The sequence below is a fragment of the Oreochromis aureus genome, linkage group 3 (genome assembly GCF_013358895.1).
Source record: "Oreochromis aureus strain Israel breed Guangdong linkage group 3, ZZ_aureus, whole genome shotgun sequence".
Taxonomy (NCBI): Eukaryota; Metazoa; Chordata; class Actinopteri; order Cichliformes; family Cichlidae; genus Oreochromis; species Oreochromis aureus.
The window spans coordinates 131,506,879-131,525,750 of NC_052944.1; the positions used below are offsets into that span (position 1 = coordinate 131,506,879).

The following is an 18,872-nucleotide window of genomic DNA, read 5'->3' on the forward strand; positions in this document are numbered from 1 at the left end:
GACGAATAGTAAGATGTTCTGGCTTTATGGAGGGCTTTCTTATAAAGCAGCAAACTATTTCTCCAGGCTAAATGATGATCCTCTAAATTTGTGACACGCCATTTCCTCTCCAGCTTACGAGTTATCTGCTTTAGGCTACGTGTTTGAGAATTATACCACGGAGTCAGGTACTTGGATTTGAGGCTTTAGTTTTCACAGGAGCTACAGTATCCAGAGTCGTACGTAGAGAGGAGGTAAAATTATTAACAAGATAATCGACCTCTGTTGGAGTAGCATTCAGATAGCTGCTCTGCTCTATGTTGGTACAGGGCATTGAAGATGATAACAGTGGGTGGATTATATTCTTAAACTTAGTTACAGCACTTTCAGAAAGACATCTACTGTGATAAAGTCTACTCTCCACTGCTGTGTAATCAATTATTGTAAATGTAAATGTTATCAGGAAATGATCAGACAGCAGAGGGTTTTCAGGAAACACTGTTAAATGTCCAGTTTCTATGCCATATGTTAAAACAAGATCTAGAGTGTGATTAAAGTGGTGGGTGGGTTCTTTTACATTTTGAGAGAAGCCAATTGAGTCTAATAACAGATTAAATGCGATGTTGAGGCTGTCATTTTTAGCATCTACATGGATGTTAAAATCACCCACAATAATTATTTTATCTGAGCTGAGCACTAAATCAGATAAAAAGTCTGAGAAATCAGAGAGAAACTCTGTGTAAGGCCCAGGTGGACGATAGATGATAACAAGTAAGACTGGTTTCTGAGTTTTACAGCTGGGGTGGACGAGGCTAAGCATCAGGCTTTCAAATGAATTAAAAGTCTGTCTTGGTCTTTCGTTAATTAATAGGCTGGTGTGAAAAATTGCTGCCACACCGCCCCCCTCGCCTGTGCTTCGGGATTTCTGGTAGTTAGAATGACTCGGGGTGTTGATTCATTTAAACTAACATACTCATCCTGCTGCAACCAGGTTTCTGTAAGGCAGAGTAAATCGATTTGTTGATCAATTATTAAGTCATGTACTAACAGAGACTTGGAGGAGAGAGACCTAATATTTAATAATCCACATTTCACTGTTTTACTCTTTGGTTCAGATGTGGATACTGTATTGTTCTTTCTTTGTGATTTTTATGTTTAAGTTGTTTATTGCTGGTTTTAGTTTGTTTTTGTCTTTTGGGAGCTGACACAGTCTCAATGGAGATGGGTTTTGGGGGTAGCAGGAGAGAGAAGCTGCAGAGAGGCGTGTAAGACTGCAACTCTGCTTCCTGGTCCCAACTCTGGATAGTCATATTTTGGGGGTTTAATAAATTGGTCCATATTTCTAGAAATGAGAGCTGCTCCATCCAAAGTGGGATGGATGCCGTCTCTCCTAACAAGACCAGGTTTCCTCCAGAAGGTTTGCCAATTATCTATGAAGCCCACATCGTTTCTGGGACACCACTCAGACAGCCAGCAATTTAAGGAGAACATGCGGCTAAACATGTCACTCCTGGTCTGATTGGGGAGGGACCAGAGAAAACTACAGAGTCCGACATTGTTTTGGCAAAGTTACACACCGATTCAATATTGATTTTAGTGACCTCCGATTGGCGTAACCGGGTGTCATTACTGCCGACGTGAATTATGATCTTACTGTATTTACGTTTACCCTTAGCCAGCAGTTTTAAATTTCCTTCAATGTCGCCTGCTCTGGCCCCTGGAAGACAATTGACTATGGTTGCCGGTGTCTCTAGCTTCACATGTCTGAGAACAGAATCACCAATTACCAGAGTTTGACCCCGGCGGGTGTGTCGCCGAGTGGGGGGAAAACAGTTAGACACATGAACAGGTTGGTGGTGTACCTGGGGCTTCAGTTTAAGACTATGCTTCCTCCTCACCGTCACCCAGCCGCCCTCTTTCCCCAGCTGCTTGGGGTCTGCCGGGGAACAGCTAGCGGGGCCTCACGCTATCTTCGGCTGCACCAGCTACAGGGGCCTGGCTAGCTACGGGTGAATGAAGGGTGCGGCCGAGTCTCCAATTCAGTAATCCTGGCCTCCAGAGCTGCAAATATGCTACATTTGTTACAGGTATCATTACTGCTAAAGGAGGCCGAGGAGTAACTAAACATCTGACACAATGAGCAGGAAAGTGCAGGAGGGACAGGTGAAGTAGCCATGGTGCTAACGAGTCGGCTACGAGCTAAGCTAGCGAAACAGTAAAGAGACAGTGAGTGAATACTTTGGCTATAAATTAGGTAGTGAGTACACAGAAAGGGTGATTCAGATGAAGCACGTTAAGATTATACTATGAAGAAGGGATGTATCAAAAGATTTAAATTAAATTGCTAAGCAGAAAAGCTACTCAGAAACACCACTGTGTTTGAGCAGGAACAGGAAGTGATACTCTACCACAAAGCGAGCGAACACCAAGTGACAGCGCCACACATAACATTCTTGATATTTACAACTGGGCAATTTGTATATATTAGTGCTATTTATTACATTTCTAAACTCTGTAACATATTCTATTATCGTCTTGAAGCAACTGTAACACACATAATTTCCATATTATTTCATTTAATAATCCTATTAATCCTTAGGGATTAATAAAATATTCTGATTCTGATTTGCAACAAGTAATGTTGATTTACTGGCTGGAATCACTATCGCCTTATTTTAAACACGTCAGAAATAAAGCGCATCACTGTAACTTTGAAATAATGACAAAAAATGTGAGATATGACAACAAATGAAAGAATTTTTTGTACAGGTTAATTATGAAATTTGGTGACAAATGAAATATTCTTTGATCTGACCTCAGAGTTTTGAGTATACAATGTGGACTCCACAGTGCAGCAGACAGACGCTTCACTCCTGAATCCTTGAGGTTGTTGTTGCTCAAATCCAGCTCTCTCAGTCTAGAAGACTGGGAGTGGAGAACTGAGGACAGAGCTTCACAGCTTCTCTGTGAGAGGAAACAACCAGTAACTCTGGAAATAAAGAACACAGACAAAAATGTTGGATTAAAGTGTATTGATGGTGCAGTGAAAAGTCGCCAGATTTAGCAATATTTAATGTGTTTTAAGAGGTGGCTGGGATTCTTACTGCCTGATTTTAAACAAATCTGAAATATGCCAATCTACTCCAACTTAGAAAAAATGGAAAAATATGACAAGAACAAATGGGTGAAGTTGACTGTTATTAGATTTACTTGTTTTTTTTAACTGCAACGATTTCTACTGATAAAAAATAAACATCATTTTATCTGACCTCAGAGTTTGCAGTGTGCAGTGTGGACTTTGTAGTGCAGCAGATAGATTCTTCACTCCTGAATCCCTGAGGTTGTTGCTACTCAGGTCAAGCTCTCTCAGACCAGAGGACTGGGAGCTGAGAACTGAGGATAGAGCTTCTGAGCTTCTCTCTGAGAAACAACCACTCAGTCTAAAAATAAAGAACACAGACAAAAATGTTTGATTAAAGTGTAATGTTATTGTAGTCAAAAGTTTCCAGATTTAGCAATATTTAATGTTTTTAAGGGATGGCAGGGATTCCTACTGCCTGATTTTAAACACATTTTAAATATCCTAATCTACTCTGATTTAGAAATAACAAAATACTAAGACACAACAAAAATGGATGAAGTTGACCATTATTAGTTGTCTTTTTTGTAACTGCAAATCATTTAATTGGATATAAAAATAAAAGATCCTTTGATCTGACCTCAGAGTTTCCAGTGTACAGTGTGGACTCTGTAGTGCAGAAGACAGAAGCTTCACTCCTGAATCCTGGAGGTTGTTGTTGTTCAGATCCAGCTCTCTCAGACTAGAGGACTGGGAGCAGAGAACTGAGAACAGAGCTTCACAGCTTCTCTCTGAGACAAAACAACCATTCAATCTAGAAATAAAGAACACAGACAAAAATGTTGGATTAAAGGGTATTGATGGTGCAGTAAAGAATTTAAGCAAATCTGAAATATGCCAATCTACTCCAACTTAGAAATAATGAAAATAATGAAAATACTAAGACACAACGACAAATCGATGAAGTTGACCATTATAAGATGTTTTTTTTAAACGGTAAATGATTTCATTTCATAAAAAATAAAACATCCTTTGATGTGACCTCAGCGTTTCCAGTGTACAGTGTGGACTTTGCAGTGCAGCAGACAGACGCTTCACTCCTGAATGCCTGAAGTCGTTGCTACTCAGGTCAAGCTTTCTCAGACTAGAGGACTGGGAGCTGAGAACTGAGGACAGAGCTTCACAGCTTCTCTCTGAGAGGAAACAACCACTCAATCTAGAAACAAAGAACACAGACAAAAATGTTGGATTAAAGTATTTCGATGGTGCAGTGAAAAGTTGTCAGATTTAGCAATATTTATTGCTTGTTAAGGGGTGTCTGGGATTCTCACAGCCTGATTTTAAACAAATCTGAAATATGTCAATCTACTCCAACTTAGAAATAATCAAACATACTAAGACACAACAACAAATGGGTGAATTTGAATGTTATTAGATTTTTTTAACTGCAAATGATTTCTACTGATGAAAAATAAAACATTCTTTCATCTGACCTCAGTGTTTCCAGTGCACAATGTGGACTCTGTAGTGCAGCAGACAGAAGCTTTACTCCTGAATCCTGGATGTTGTGATTACTCAGGTCCAGCTCTCTCAGACTAGAGGACTGGGAGCGGAGAACAGAGGACAGAGCCTCACAGCTTCTTTCTGAGAGGGAGCAGCCACTCAGTCTAAAAAAAAATGAACACAGTCAAAAACAAAATGTTAAGTCTAATTGTTGAATGTTGTCATTGTGATACTTAACCTCCTAGGACCTGGCGTCCACATATGTGGACATCACATTTTGGGTTATTTAGACCAAAATACTCAATTTTGCTCTACAAGGGCCTGATATCCACTTACGAGGACATTATACTGCTACTGTTCTATCAAAATTTTAAACGAATATCCTCATATGTGGCTCTTATTTTTCTTAAAAACAAAAATAAGGTAAAAAAAAAGAATCTGGTAATTCTTTGTTTTTACATTCATTGGGCCCCAATATGACCAAATATCAAAGAGAAATTAAAAATGCATGTCGTGGAAGAGTTTGGGTCTTAGGAGGTTAAAGACATTCCTTTGTCCCCCTCCCCAGCCTCTTGAGGTTCCAGGGGGAGGCTGTAGTGTTTTATCAGAAGCACATCCCTTGTGAATATTCTGTTTGATGTTGCTTCTTGCTTTTGTGATCCTTTTGGTGAGCAGGAGGTCACACACACACACACACGCACACACACACGCACGCACGCATGCACACACACACACACACACACACACACACACACACACACACAAGTTCTTGCACATGCATACACGTGCACACACATACATAGTGCCTTGTTTTTGTAACCGGGGGGGGTGTTTATGGAGGGAGGTGCTGTGTTGTGTATTGCAACAGTTTGTCAATAAAAAGGCTGCGAGGACAGCTACTCTTTGAAGGATTTGGGCTAGAGACAGGTGAGGAGCGTGAGCTCCACTGCCTGGTTCTGACCAAAGCCTTTCGTCGTTAGCGAGTTAAAGACCGGTTGAAGATGTTCTGTCTTGATTTCGCTCATCATGAGGAATAAGTCTCTAAACTAGCAGGGCATGTGGAAACACAGACCCAACACAAAATCACTAAAATTAAATGTCTTGATGCTTGCTCCATCATAAAGGTAAGCAAATTCCCCAAAATTGATTCTATTTATTTGGATGTTTTGTTGTGTTTTGTTGTGTTTTCACTTTCTGAAAACACAACAGAAATTAAAGTAATCTAAGTTAATTAGTAAAGATTAAATTAAATTAATTCACCAAATATTATTGGACAAAATAAGACAGTCTTTATATGGTATTATATGGTAGTCATAATGGTAGGGTATTATGGCTGTAAGTACTGACAATTATTAAATTCAGTGGGCATTTACTCACAGAGCTTTGTTGGAGGCTTTGACCACTGGCAGCAGCCTCAGAAGAGCCTCCTCTGAAGCAGAATATTTCTGCAGGTCAAACACATCCAGATCTTTTTCTGATGACAGTAAGATGAAGACCAGAGCTGACCACTGAGCAGGAGACAGTTCATCTGTGGAGAGACTTCCTGATCTCAGGGACTGTTGGATCTCCTCCACTAGAGAACGATCATTCAGTTCATTCAGACAGTGGAGCAGATTGATGCTTTTCTCTGCAGACAGATTCTCACTGAGCTTCTTCTTGATGTACTGGACTGTTTCCCGATTGCTCTGTGAGCTCCTTCCTGTCTCTGTCAGCAGACATCGTAGGAGAGTCTGATTGCTCTGCAGTGAAAGACCCAGGAGGAAGCGGAGGAACAAGTCCAGGTGTCCATTTGGACTGTGCAAGGCCTTGTTCACAGCACTCTGGTGGAGAGATTTAAAATTCTTTTTCTTTTTAAATAATTTATACAACATTGACATTGTTTGTTGTTCTTCCAGCAGATTGAGTCCAGACTTCATGAACATCAGATGGACATGAAGAGCAGCCAGAAACTCCTGAACACTCAGATGGATGAAGCAGAACACCTTGTCCTGGTACAGTCCTCTCTCCTCTTTAAAGATCTGTGTGAACACTCCTGAGTACACCGAGGCTGCTCTGATATCGATGTCACACTCTGTCAGGTCTGATTCATAGAAGATCAGGTTTCCTTTCTGCAGCTGATCAAAAGCCAGTTTTCCCAGAGACTCCATCATCTTCCTGCTCTCTGGACTCAGTGTGGCTCTGTCTCAGCTCCTCCATCATACTTGACCTTCTTCACTTTGGCCTGAACCACCAGGAAGTGGATGTACATCTCAGTCAGGGTCTTGGGCAGCTGTCCTCCTCTCTGGTTTCCAGCACATCCTCCAGAACTGTAGCAGTGATCCAGCAGAAGACTGGGATGTGGCACATGATGTGGAGGCTTCGTGATGTCTTGATGTGGGAGATGATCCTGCTGGCCTGCTCCTCATCTCTGAATCTCTTCCTGAAGTACTCCTCCTTCTGTGGGTCAGTGAACCCTCTGACCTCTGTCACCATGCCAACACAGTCAGGAGGGATCTGATTGGCTGCTGCAGGTCGTGTGGTTATCCAGAGGCGAGCAGAGGGAAGCAGTTTCCCCTGATGAGGTTTATCAGCAGCACATCCACTGAGGTGGACTTTCTAGGGTCAGTTAGGATTGTAGTTTTGTGGAAGTCCAGAGGAAGTCGACACTCATCCAGACCATCAAAGATGAACACAACCTGGAAGTCTTCAAAGCTGCAGATTCCTGCTTCTTTGGTTTCAGTAAAGAAGTGATGAACAAGTTCCACCAAGCTGAACTTTTCCTCTTTCAGCACATTCAGCTCTCTGAAAGTGAATGGAAATATGAACTGGATGTCCTGGTTGGCTTTGTCTTCAGCCCAGTCCAGGGTGTATTTCTGTGTTAAGACTGTTTTCCCAATGCCAGCCACTCCTTTGTCAGCACTGTTCTGATTGGTTCGTCTCTTCCAGGTGAGGCTTTAAAGATGTCTTCTTGTCTGATTGTTGTTTCTGGTCTGTCTGGTTTCCTGGATGCTGTTTCAATCTGTCTGACCTCATGTTCATCATTGACCTCTGCAGTCCCTCCCTCTGTGATGTAGAGCTCTGTGTAGATCTGATTCAGAAGGGTTGGGTTTCCTGCTTTAGCGATGCCCTCAAACACACACTGGAACTTCTTCTTCAGAGCAGATTTAAGGTTACAATAACAGACTGCAGTGGGATGTTCTGAATAACAATAACAAAAATGCAAAAAAATATTAACAGTTCATGTTGTTTACAAAATGCTCATGACAATTTCAGTTCCACTGAAACATGACTCTATACAAGTTAATCTATCTCTTGAGACATTAGTAGAAATGTTAAATGCATTAAGCAGCTTAAATCTTTATATAAATCCTCTTACTGCTCTGCAGACTGTCAGCCAGCTCCTCCTGCTTCATTCTCCTCAGGAAGTCCACTGTGATCTTCACAAATGGCTCTCTGCTCCTGCTCTGCTCATCCTCCTCCCTCTGACTCTCTAAGCATTCTGGGTAATCTGGACTCAGAACCCTCTGGATCTTCTTCAGCTCGTTCTTCACAAAAGTGATGATGTTGTCCTCCAGCAGCTGGAACAGAATACTTTATGAATGAGCCAATCAGACTGAAATCATGGAGCCAAACATCAGATCCATGTTGGACACACTGACAATCCACTGGTCTACAAAGAGCAGCATCGAGATGACTGTGAACAGAATAGATGTAAAGTAGTTGTTGTACATGTACAGACCATAAATATGGAGTCCAGCTGTGTTTGATGCTGCTGGGCAGACTGACCACTGGGAACCTCTGAACTCTCCTGGTCCACTCTGTGGAGGAACAATGGAAAATTAGTTCAAGCACAGTATAAAGATCCAGTAGTTTCTGCTCAAATAACTTCATCTGAATCAAATTTGTCAAGTTTTAAACTCTCAGATTGTGAAAATATCAATAATTTTCAGTCATTTTATGGACGTCCTTTCAGTGGTGATGGATGATGTTGCAGAAGCTCAGAACAAAGCTTGAGATTTTATTAACCTGAAGCCTTGTGGTGTGATATGAGTCAGTGAACAGTCCGGATGTTATTTCACTGAAGAGTTAATCCATCCAAGCACAGGTGCGTACACGGAATTACACAACACAGGTACAGTGGCTCATGAAAGACAAAATGGTGCATAATGATCATTTATCTAGATATATGAATAATTACCCTGAGTGTGTGCATTAGTGTTGGCCTTTGAGCTGTGTGCTGTTCCTGCTCTTCACTCTTTCTAGAAGCTTCTGTCCTGTAAAGTTTGTCAGCTGCTGTGAATCTACAACAACAGCAGGAGATTTTTCTGGAGTTTAAACAGTCACAGATCCCACGTTGGGACTGACCTCAAACAACATGTTGTTATGATGTTCCCACACACACAGCAGTAAAACATCAGCCTGTGTGGACAGATGGATGCTTGAAGCCTCCAAACATTTACGTGGAAAAGCTTCAAATGTCTGTTTGTCAACGGTTCAGTGAGCAGAAGATGAACTGATCTCCAGAAGGTACAAAGTGTTCTCCATCTATAAAATACAAATGTGAAAGTTTTACTGCAGAATCTGCAACAAATACAAACATTTGTGTAACTGCTGATCTGTGAATCTGAACTCATTCTTTCATACACAGCAGCCCAGCTCTGGGTGTTGGTGGTTTTTCAGTTCAGGTACTTCTATAATATTTATCTGGATTAGGGTTTAGACTTTGAATTTGTTTGGTGCTTCTTAGAGTGATTAGAGCATATAGGTATTACAGGTGCTGCACTGCAGTAGTTTGAATCATATCTATCTAACAGACTTTAATTTGTTCATGTAAATGGGGAGTCCTCCCTTAGGCCAGGGTCTCAAACTCTAGTCCTCGAGGGCATGTCCTGAAACTTTTCCATGTGTCCTTGTTGCAAAACACCTGAATACAATTAGTACGTCATTAGCAAGACTTTATAGAACTTAACTGCATGCTGAAGTGGCAACCCCTAACCCTACTCAAGTAAGTTTAAGCAAATGTAAGTGTTTAGAAAAATGTGCTTCTAACAGTACTTTTATTGGACCATGTTCATTCACATGAGCTGCTGTAACATGAATCAAATGGCTGAATTGCCACCTCAGCATGCAGTATCATGCTGAGTGAGTGTTTTCACTCACTTTTTCAAGCTAGGGCACTTGGGGTATCTATATTGGTAAGGCAGAATATTCCTCTGAGGCCCACAATGTCGTAGCAGACAAATCTGGCAGGTATGTCATAGTCAGTGGGAAACTGTATGTCACGGCTGCCGAGGCGAGCCGTGTGGTGTTGGTGGGAGAAAGGACCCAAAATGCAAGCAGTGGATGATAATGCTAGTGACGTTTATTTACAAAGTGGAGTGGTGGCAAAACAGGAGGACAATAACTACAGAAACCTAAACTGGGAAAACTAAATAACAAACCTGAGAAGATACCAAAAGGGATGAGAGGCAGAGAGACGCAGACGAGGAACATGACACCGTGGAACACAGACGAACCGGCAACAGGCAGGAGAACACACAGGGCTTAAATACACACACCAGTAATCAGGGAATGAGAAACAGGAGGGCAACACAGCTGGGAGAAATCAGAGCTGACGGGACAGGGAAACGTAAACTGAACACACTCACAACAGACGGAGACCTTCACAATAAAACAGGAAACTTAGACACAGAACCAGACAAGACACTGAACTAAACAGACAGATTCACAAACAGACAGTGTGACACCATGGACAGACGGAGGGAACACAGAGAAGTGGGGGCAGGCAGGCAAAGAACAGAAACCTAACAAATGGCAAATCACAACAGAATACATACTGAATGAACAAAAGCATAAGGAAACACAAAACACTGAGTCGGCAGGCTCAGGACCGTGACACTGTATAACAGCCTTGTCGCCCTTGTAAATGTGTATGCTCCTAATACAGATGACAAGAATTTCTTTAAACAATCATTCTCCTCTTTACCTGACTTAAATATCTACTCTCTTTTCCTGGGGGGTGATTTTAACTGCTGGTTACACCCAGTCCTGGATCGCCCATCCACTAAGAGTAATGTTTTAAGCAAATCTGCATCAGTCATTCATGCCTTTCTATCGGAATATGTGATGTTTGGCGTACCACAAATGAGCCTACTCCTACTTCTCAAATGTGCACCATACGTTTGATAAAGTAATCAATCTAGAATTGATTACTTTATCATTGACACTAATTGTCTGCAACAGATCCACTCCTGTGCCTACCATAGCATAGTTATTTCAGATCCTGCTCCACTTACTCTGTCTCTGTCTTTTCCACATCCTCCTGTTAAAGCTGCACAATGGTGCTTCAATTCAACCCTTTTGTCAGATGAAAATTTTGTAAAGTTTATCCAGGATGAGATATGCTTTTACTTTGCCACCAACCCTTCACCACAGACTTCCAGCCTTGTCGTATGGGATGCCTTTAAGGCTTATATGAGAGGCCAGATTATTGCTTATTCAGCAAAAATAAAAATAGTATGATCTTCACGTACTTCACGTACTTCATCTGAAACACATTCTCTGTGTACTCACTACCTAATTTCACTCTCAAATCACCCTTGATACACCTGTAGCTAGCCAGGCCCCTGTAGCTGGTGCAGCTGAAGGCAGCCTAGGCCCGCTAGCTGTTCCCCGGCAGACTCCAAGCAGCTGGGGAAAGAGGGTGGCTGGGTGACGGTGAGGAGGAAGCGTAGTCTTAAACAGAAGCCCAAGGTACACCACCAACCTCATCATGTGTCTAACCATTTTTCCCCAGTTGGCGACACACCACCGGGGTCAAACTCTGGTAATTGATGATTCTGTTCAGAGACATGTGAAGGTAGAGACACCGCAACCATAGTCAATTGTCTTCCAGGGGCCAGAGCAGGTGACATTGAGGGAAATTTAAAACTGCTGGCTAAGGGTAAACGTAAATTCAGTAAAATGATAATTCACATTGGCAGTAATGACACCCGTTACGCCAATCGGAGGTCACTAAAATCAATATTGAGTCGGTGTGTAACTTTTCCCAAAACAATGTCAGACTCTGTAGTTGAAATGAAATTGAAATGTGTATGTGTTAGTGCCGGTGGGGAAATTACTCCTCTGCATTTAACCCATTCACCCAGTGAAGCAGCGCCTGGGGAGCAGTGTGTAGGGACGGTACCTTGCTCATGGGTACCTCAGGGTAGCCGTTCAGTGGAGTCAAACCCCCGACCTTCTGATCATAGGGCAACCACTCTACCTACTGAGCTATCCCTGCCTGTAGTTTTAGCTGGTCCCTCCCCAATCAGACCAGGAGTGACATTTTTAGCCACATGTTCTCCTTAAATTGCTGGCTGTCTGAATGGTGTCCAAAATTGATAGATAATTGGCAAACTTTCTAGAGGAAACCAGGTCTTGTTAGGAGGGATGGCATCCATCCCACTTTGGATGGAGCAGCTCTCATTTCCAGAAATATGGACAAATAGACTATGTGCACTTTAGCATATGCTACTTCCGTCAAAAGGAAACTCCTGTGGGGAGCTTTGTTTCCGTGTCCTATTCGCGCCTTTGTTTACGGTCCAAAACAAGTTAAGCAAATGAATGAATCAAGGGCGATTTACATTTCTATAGATGTCTTGGGCATTTACCCAATATATCTGTAAATGATGTTCATTGACTTTCCTCCGCGCCTCAGAGCAAAAGAGAAAAGGGATTGAAATGTTATATTTCTCAGCTGTCCCTCGTTTATCGCGGGTGTTATGTTCTAAAAATAACCAGCGATAGGTGAAATCAAGTAGCCAATTATATTTTTTGACGATGCAAAACGTTTCGTGGACATCGTGGACATCCAGTACTGCGCTTCAGAGTCACACTGCTAGTGATCGATGCAGCGATTCTGTACTGTACAGGAGAGACGTCACGGAGGAGATCGTCTGCAGCGATCAGGACGCAGGACACAATGTGATGTAAAAAAAACATAAGCCTGCAAACTTGCACAAAAAATCCGCAAAACAGCGAGGTGAAAGGTGAACCGCGCTATAGTGAAGGACCACTGTAATTTTGAAGGTAAGTCACAACATACCCTTCGTAAATACTAATGTATAGAAACCCTTACCAGCAATCATTCATTTTTTGTGTGGCTTTTTTTTTCACGGTTTGTTAACATGCTGTGTAGGTGTGTACTTGACTAGCTGATATCGACATACCGGGGGAAACATCTGGTTTGACTATTGTTCACCTGTAGTTTGAATGCTGAACATTTGCCTGTTTAAATCATAAGACCAGTCACTATACAGAGATGTGCTTCTGAATGTGGACGATTCTGTAATGCAGTTCTGCTTGTGTTGAGTGATGTAAACAACTGATCGATCTAAACTCTTTAAACGTCAAAAATGATCATTAGATGTTTTATGACACAACAGTGGTGAGTGTTCCCACCTTCTCCTCTTTGTAACTTAACCCGATCTTTCCGTTTTCGAGTTTTGGATATGATTTTGGAGTATATCTTCCCAGTAGCGATTGACTGCAAAGTAAAGCTACCGGAAATGTACAACCCCACATCCGGTCTCAAACCAGGAAGTTAGCATTTTCTTGTGCACAGGGTCTATTTATTAAACCCCCCAAAATATGATTATCTTGTTAATAATCTCCCCTCCTCACTATGTTTGACACTGGATACTGTAGCAGAAAACTCATAAGCTGGAGAGGAAATGGCGTGTCAAAAATTTAGAAGATCATCATTTATCCTGGAGAAATGGTTTGTTACTTTATAAGAAATCCCTCCGTGTGTCATGGTCCTGGGTCATTTTGACCCAGCGTTTTGTGTTTCCTTGGATTTCATTTTGTGCTTTGTGTTTATTCTGATTTTGTATTAGTTTAGGGCTGAACCTGGAGTTTAGTGTTTTATCAGCCCTACCTGTGTCTGTCCTCGGTGCTCTGTTCGTGTCCCGTGTTTGTGTTGTAAAACAGTCTGTGTGTTTCCTGTTTTACTTTGTAGGTTTGTGTCTCGTTATGCCCATTAGTTCCAGCCGTGTCCCCTCCTGTGTGCCATTTCCTGATTACCTGGTGTGTGTATTTATACTGCGTGTCTGCCTGTGCTCCTCGTGGCGTCGTCTGTGTTCATCCTCTGTGAATCCTCAGTGTTACTCCGTGTCTCTGTTCCTCGCCCGTGTCCTCCTTTTGTGATTAGTTTTCCCAGTCTAGGTTTATGTTTAGTTCTGCCCTGGCTTTGGTTATTTCTCACTGTAAATAAATCCTCATTCGCATCTCCACCGCCATCTGCATCTTGGGTCCTCATTCACTCCACAACACGACTGCTGCCCCAGCCGTGACACCATGAAGAATAGAATAGAATAATCCTTTAATTGTCCCACAAGGCGAAATTTGGGTGTAACAGCAGCCAGAAAGACACATATACAAACACACAGTACACAGGACACAGAACAGAAACATACACAATTCTTCTTACATATTTACATTAAGGACAATGGTTACTATAAACAGAGTACTGTACAGTTATTAAATTAAATAAAATTAACTACAGATAAGAGGCAAACCAGGTTGTAGTAGTGAATCGGTTGATTAAATTATTGCAGTTACAGCGCAGATGTAAACATCTATGATTGTTGGGAGCCGTTTTGATTGTACAGTCTGACAGCTGCAGGAGGAAGGACCTTCAGAAATGCTCCTTCATGCATCTAGGATGCAGCAATCTGTCACTGAAGGAGCTCCCCAGTTCAGCAACATTTACATGCATGGGGTGGGAGACTCTGTCCATCAGAGATGTTATTTTGGCCAAAGTCCTTCTGTCTCCCACCACCTGCAATGGGTCCAGGGTGCATCCCAGAACAGAGCTGGCCTTCCTGATGAGTTTATCCAACCTCTTCCTCTCAGCTGCCGATAAACTGCTGCTCCAACATACAACACTATAAAAAATGACGGATGCCACCACAGAGTCATAGAAGGTCTTTAAAAGCACTGTACACCAAATGAACTCAGCCACCTCAACAGGTAGAGTCTGCTCTGACTCTTCCTGTAAAGAGCATTAGTGTTGTGGCTCCAGTCCAGTTTATTATTCAGGGGAACACCCAGGTACCTATTAATATGTAGCACTTTTCTACTCTTTCTGAGCACCCAAAGCACTGTAGACAACTTGTACATTCACGCAAGCACATTTTTCTAAGTAACATTCAGACACACATTCATACTCTGATGGATGCATCGGAGAGCAATTTGGGGTTAGTATCTTGCCCAAGGATATTTGGCATGCAGACTGGGGAAGCCAGGGATCAACCCACCAACCTTCCGATCAGTAGATGGCCCACTCTACCACCTGAGCTACAGCCACCCATGAGAGTAATTGACCTATAAGAGTCCACTATCTCAATGTCCACTCCTGGATGTTCACCGGTGTCAGTGTGGTGGGTCTGCGTCTCCAGAAATCCACCACCAACTCCATGGTTTTCCGGCGTTGGTCAGCAGGTGGTTCTTCTACATACATTTTCATGTATCACAGGCCTTCAAGGTGGCTGTAGTTAAACCTTTACTTAAAAAGCCATCCCTAGACCGAACTGTCTTAGCTAATTTTGGGCCAATCTCCAACCTTCCTTTCATATCAAAAAGGTCAAGTCAAGCAGAACAAGCACAGAGATGAGTCCACTGTCAGAGGCCATAAGAAGATCATTTGTAACCTTCACTAAAGCTGTTTCTGTGCTGTGATGAGCTCTGAAACCTGACTGAAACTTATTTACTTGACTTATTTACTTATTTACCTCTCCGGGAATCACTACCTTATCATGGTGGAAGGGTTTGTGTGTCCCAGGGATCCCAGGGGCTATGTTGTCTGGGGGCTTTTGCCCCCTGGTAGGGTCTCCCATGGCAAATTGGTCCTGGGTGAGGGACCAGACAAAGAGCAATTCAGAAGACCCTTATGAAGAGAACATCAAGGGAACAGTTTACCCTGCCCGGGATAGGGTTACCGGGGCCCCGCCCTGGAGCCAGGCCCAGGGAGGGTGCCCAAGGGTGAGCGTCTGGTGGCCGGGCCTTAGTCCATGGGGCCCGGCCGGGCACAGCCCGAAGAAGAGACATGGGCCCATCCTCCTGCAGCCCCACCACCCGCAGGAGGCGCCATAGGGGTCGGGTGCATTGTGTGCCGGGCGTCGGCCAGGAGAGAAGGCCCTGGCGGACTGATCCCGGGCTGCCAAGACTGGCAATAGGGACATGGAATGTCACCTCTCTGGAGGGGAAGGAGCCTGAGTTAGTGTGTGAGGTTGAGAGGTACCGGCTAGATATAGTCGGGCTCACCTCTACGCATGGCTTGGGCTCTGGAACCAGTCTCCTGGAGAGGGGCTGGACTCTGTCTCAGTCTGGAGTTGCCCCTGGTGAGAGGCGGCGGGCTGGGGTGGGTATTCTAATATCCCCTCGGCTTGCTGCCGGTACATTGGAGTTTTTCCCGGTGGATGAGAGGGTTTGTTCCCTGCACCTTAGGGTCGGGGAACGGGTCCTGACTGTCATCTGCGCTTATGCACCGAGTGGCAGTTCAAAGTACCCAGCTTTCTTAGAGTCCCGGGGGGGTGCTGGAAGGTGCCCCACCTGGAGACTCTGTTGTCCTGCTGGGAGAATCACAGTTTGGCCATAACAAACGCCTTGTTCAAACATAAGAGTGTCCATAACTGCACGTGGCACCAGGACGCTCTAGGCCGCAGGTCGATGATCGATTTTGTAATCGTATCACCAGACCTGCGACCATATGTTCTGGACACTCGGGTAAAGAGAGGGGCTGAGGTGTCAACTGATCACCACCTGGTGGTGAGTTGGATCAGGTGGCGGGGGAGGACGCTGGACAGACCCGGTGCATGTAAACGCATAGTGAGGGTGTGCTGGGAACGTCTAGCAGAGGCCCCAGTCCGCGAGATCTTCAACGCACACTTCTGGCATAGCTTCAACAGCATTCCGAGGGACACTGGGGACATTGAGTCCGAATAGACCATGTTCAGCGTCTCCATTGCCGAAGCTGCTGCATTGAGCTGTGGCCGCAAGGTGGTTGGTGCCTGTCGTGGTGGTAATCCCTGAACCAAATGGTGGACACCAGAGGTGAAGGGAGCCTCCAGGCTGAAGAAGGAGTCCTATCGGGCTTGGTTAGCCTGTGGGACTCCGGAGGCAGCCGACAGGTATTGACAGGCCAAGCGGAATGAGGCTCGGGCAGTGGTTGAAGCAAAAACTCGGGTGTGGGAGGAGTTCAGAGAGGCCATGGAAAAAGACTTTCGGACTGCCTCAAAGAGATTCTGGCAAACCGTCAGGCGTCTCAGGAGGGGAAAGTGGTGCTCTACCTGCACTGTGTATAGTGCTGGCGGAGCGCTACTGACGCCGACTGAGAAAATTGTCAGGCGGTGGAAGGAATACTGAGGACCTCCTTAATCCCACTGACACGCCTTCCGAGGAGGAAGCAGAGTCTGGGGATGAGGGGAATGACCCGCCAATTTCCGGGGGCGAGGTCACTGAGGCAGTTAAACAACTCCTTGGTGGTAGAGCCCCTGGTGTTGATGAGGTCTGCCCCGAGTTCCTGAAGGCTGTGGACGTTGTAGGGCTGTCCTGGTTGACACGCCTCTACAATGTTGCGTGGAGTTCAGGGCAGTACCCTGGACTGGCAGACCGGGTGGTGGTCCCCATCTTTAAGAAGGGAGACCGGAGGGTGTGTTCCAACTACAGGGGATCACACTCCTCAGCCTCCTGGGAAAGTCTATGCCAGGGTGCTGGAAAGGAGAGTTCGCCTGCTAGTCGAACCTCGGATACAGGAGGAACAATGCGGTTTTTTGTCCTAGTCGCGAACACTGGACCAGCTCTTTATCCTCTCAAGGATACTTGAGGGTGCATGGGAGTTTGCCCAACCAGTCTACATGTGTTTTGTGGACTTGGAGAAGGCATTCGACCGTGTCCCTCGGGTGTCCTGTGGGAGGTGTTGCGGGAGAGTATAGGGTGTCTGGCCCATTGCTACGGGCCATTCGATCCCTATACAACCGCTGCAAGAGCTTGGTTCGCATTGCCGGCAATAAGTCGGACTCGCTCCCAGTGGGTGATGGGCTCTGCCAGGGCTGCCCTTTGTTACCGGGTCTGTTCATAATTTTTATGGACAGGATTTCTAGGCGCAGCCAAGTGGCGGAGGGTCTTCACTTCAGTGGCCTCAGAATTTCATCTCTGCTTTTTGCGGATGATGTGGTTCTGTTGGCTTCATCGGGTGAAGGCCTCCAGCTCGCACTGGAACGGTTCGCAGCCGAGTGTGAAGCAGTGGGAATGAGGATCAGCACCTCCAAATCTGAGGCCATGGTTCTCAGCCGGAAAAGGGTGGAGTGCCCACCCGGGTCGGGATGAGTTCCTGCCCCAAGTGGAGGAGTTCAAGTATCTCGGGGTCTTGTTCGCGAGTGATGGGAGAAGGGAGCCGGAGATCGACAGACGGATTGGTGCTGCAGCTGCAGTGATGCGGACGCTGCACCGGTCTGTCGTGGTGAAGAGGGAGCTGAGTGTAAAAGCGAAGCTCTCAATTTACCGGTCGATCTACGTCCCTACCCTCACCTATGGCCACGAGCTGTGGGTAGTGACCGAAAGAACGAGATCGCGGATACAAGCGGCAGAAATGAGCTTCTTCCGAAGGGTGGCTGGCCTCTCCCTTAGAGATAGGGTGAGAAGTTCGGCCATCCGGGAGGGGCTCAGAGTAGAGCCGTTGCTCCTCCACATCGAAAGGAGCCAGTTGAGGTGGTTCGGGCATCTGACTAGGATGCCTCCTGGGCACCTCCTGTGTGAGGTGTTCCGGGCATGTCCCACCGGGAGGAGGCCCCGGGGCAGCCGAGAGATTATATCTCTCGGCTGGCCTGGGAACGCCTTGGTGTTCCCCCGGATAAGCTGGAGGAGGTGGCTGGGGAGAGGGAGGTCTGGGCTTCTCTGCTTAGGCTGCTGCCCCCGCGACCCGGCCTCGGATAAAGCGGATGAAGATGGATGGATGGATGGATTTACTTATTTATTTGTTATTAGCTATTTGGCATTGATATTAATTGATATTACTTGTTTATTGAGTGTTATTTTATTGTGTAATTTGTATGTTTGTACAGCACTTTGGTCAACACCACTGTTGTAAATAAAAGTGCTATATAAATAATTAAATAGAAATAGAAATTCCTCTGCAGATGATCTGTTAGCTGTTTGACAACTACCATAGGGTTCAGTGCTAGGATTCTGATGAATGTTTAGTCTCTTTTGACGCTGAAAATGTCTTTGATCGAGTTGAGTCCGACTATCTCTTTGCAGTCCTTGACAGATTTGGCTTTGGAGCAAAATT

The 18,872-nt window shown here is 44.7% G+C and overlaps 1 protein-coding gene across 1 annotated transcript; it reads right to left on the reverse strand.

Moving 5' to 3' along the window:
* Positions 1 to 4,031: 4,031 nt before the first annotated feature.
* On the reverse strand, positions 4,032 to 6,280 carry LOC120435335 (ribonuclease inhibitor-like). The gene is made up of 4 exons (XM_039604736.1): positions 6,246 to 6,280; positions 5,939 to 5,974; positions 4,552 to 4,725; positions 4,032 to 4,274 (listed from the first exon to the last, which is right to left on the reverse strand). Exons 1-4 carry the CDS (start codon positions 6,278 to 6,280, stop codon positions 4,070 to 4,072), a joined length of 450 nt encoding a protein of 149 aa, XP_039460670.1. The 3' UTR covers positions 4,032 to 4,069.
* Between the last annotated feature and the right edge of the window lie 12,592 nt (positions 6,281 to 18,872).

Bases quoted from the DNA above. Each gene is read 5' to 3' on its own strand.
- LOC120435335 (XM_039604736.1), bottom strand. From the start codon at position 6,280: ATGTCTGCTGACAGAGACAGGAAGGAGCTCACAGA. The intron at 5,975-6,245 runs GCAATCGGGAAA...GGCTCTTCTGAG, and splicing joins GACAGGAAGGAGCTCACAGA to GCTGCTGCCAGTGGTCAAAG. The intron at 4,726-5,938 runs GTGAGTAAATGC...ATTTTTTTTTAG, and splicing joins AAAGCCTCCAACAAAGCTCT to ACTGAGTGGCTGCTCCCTCT.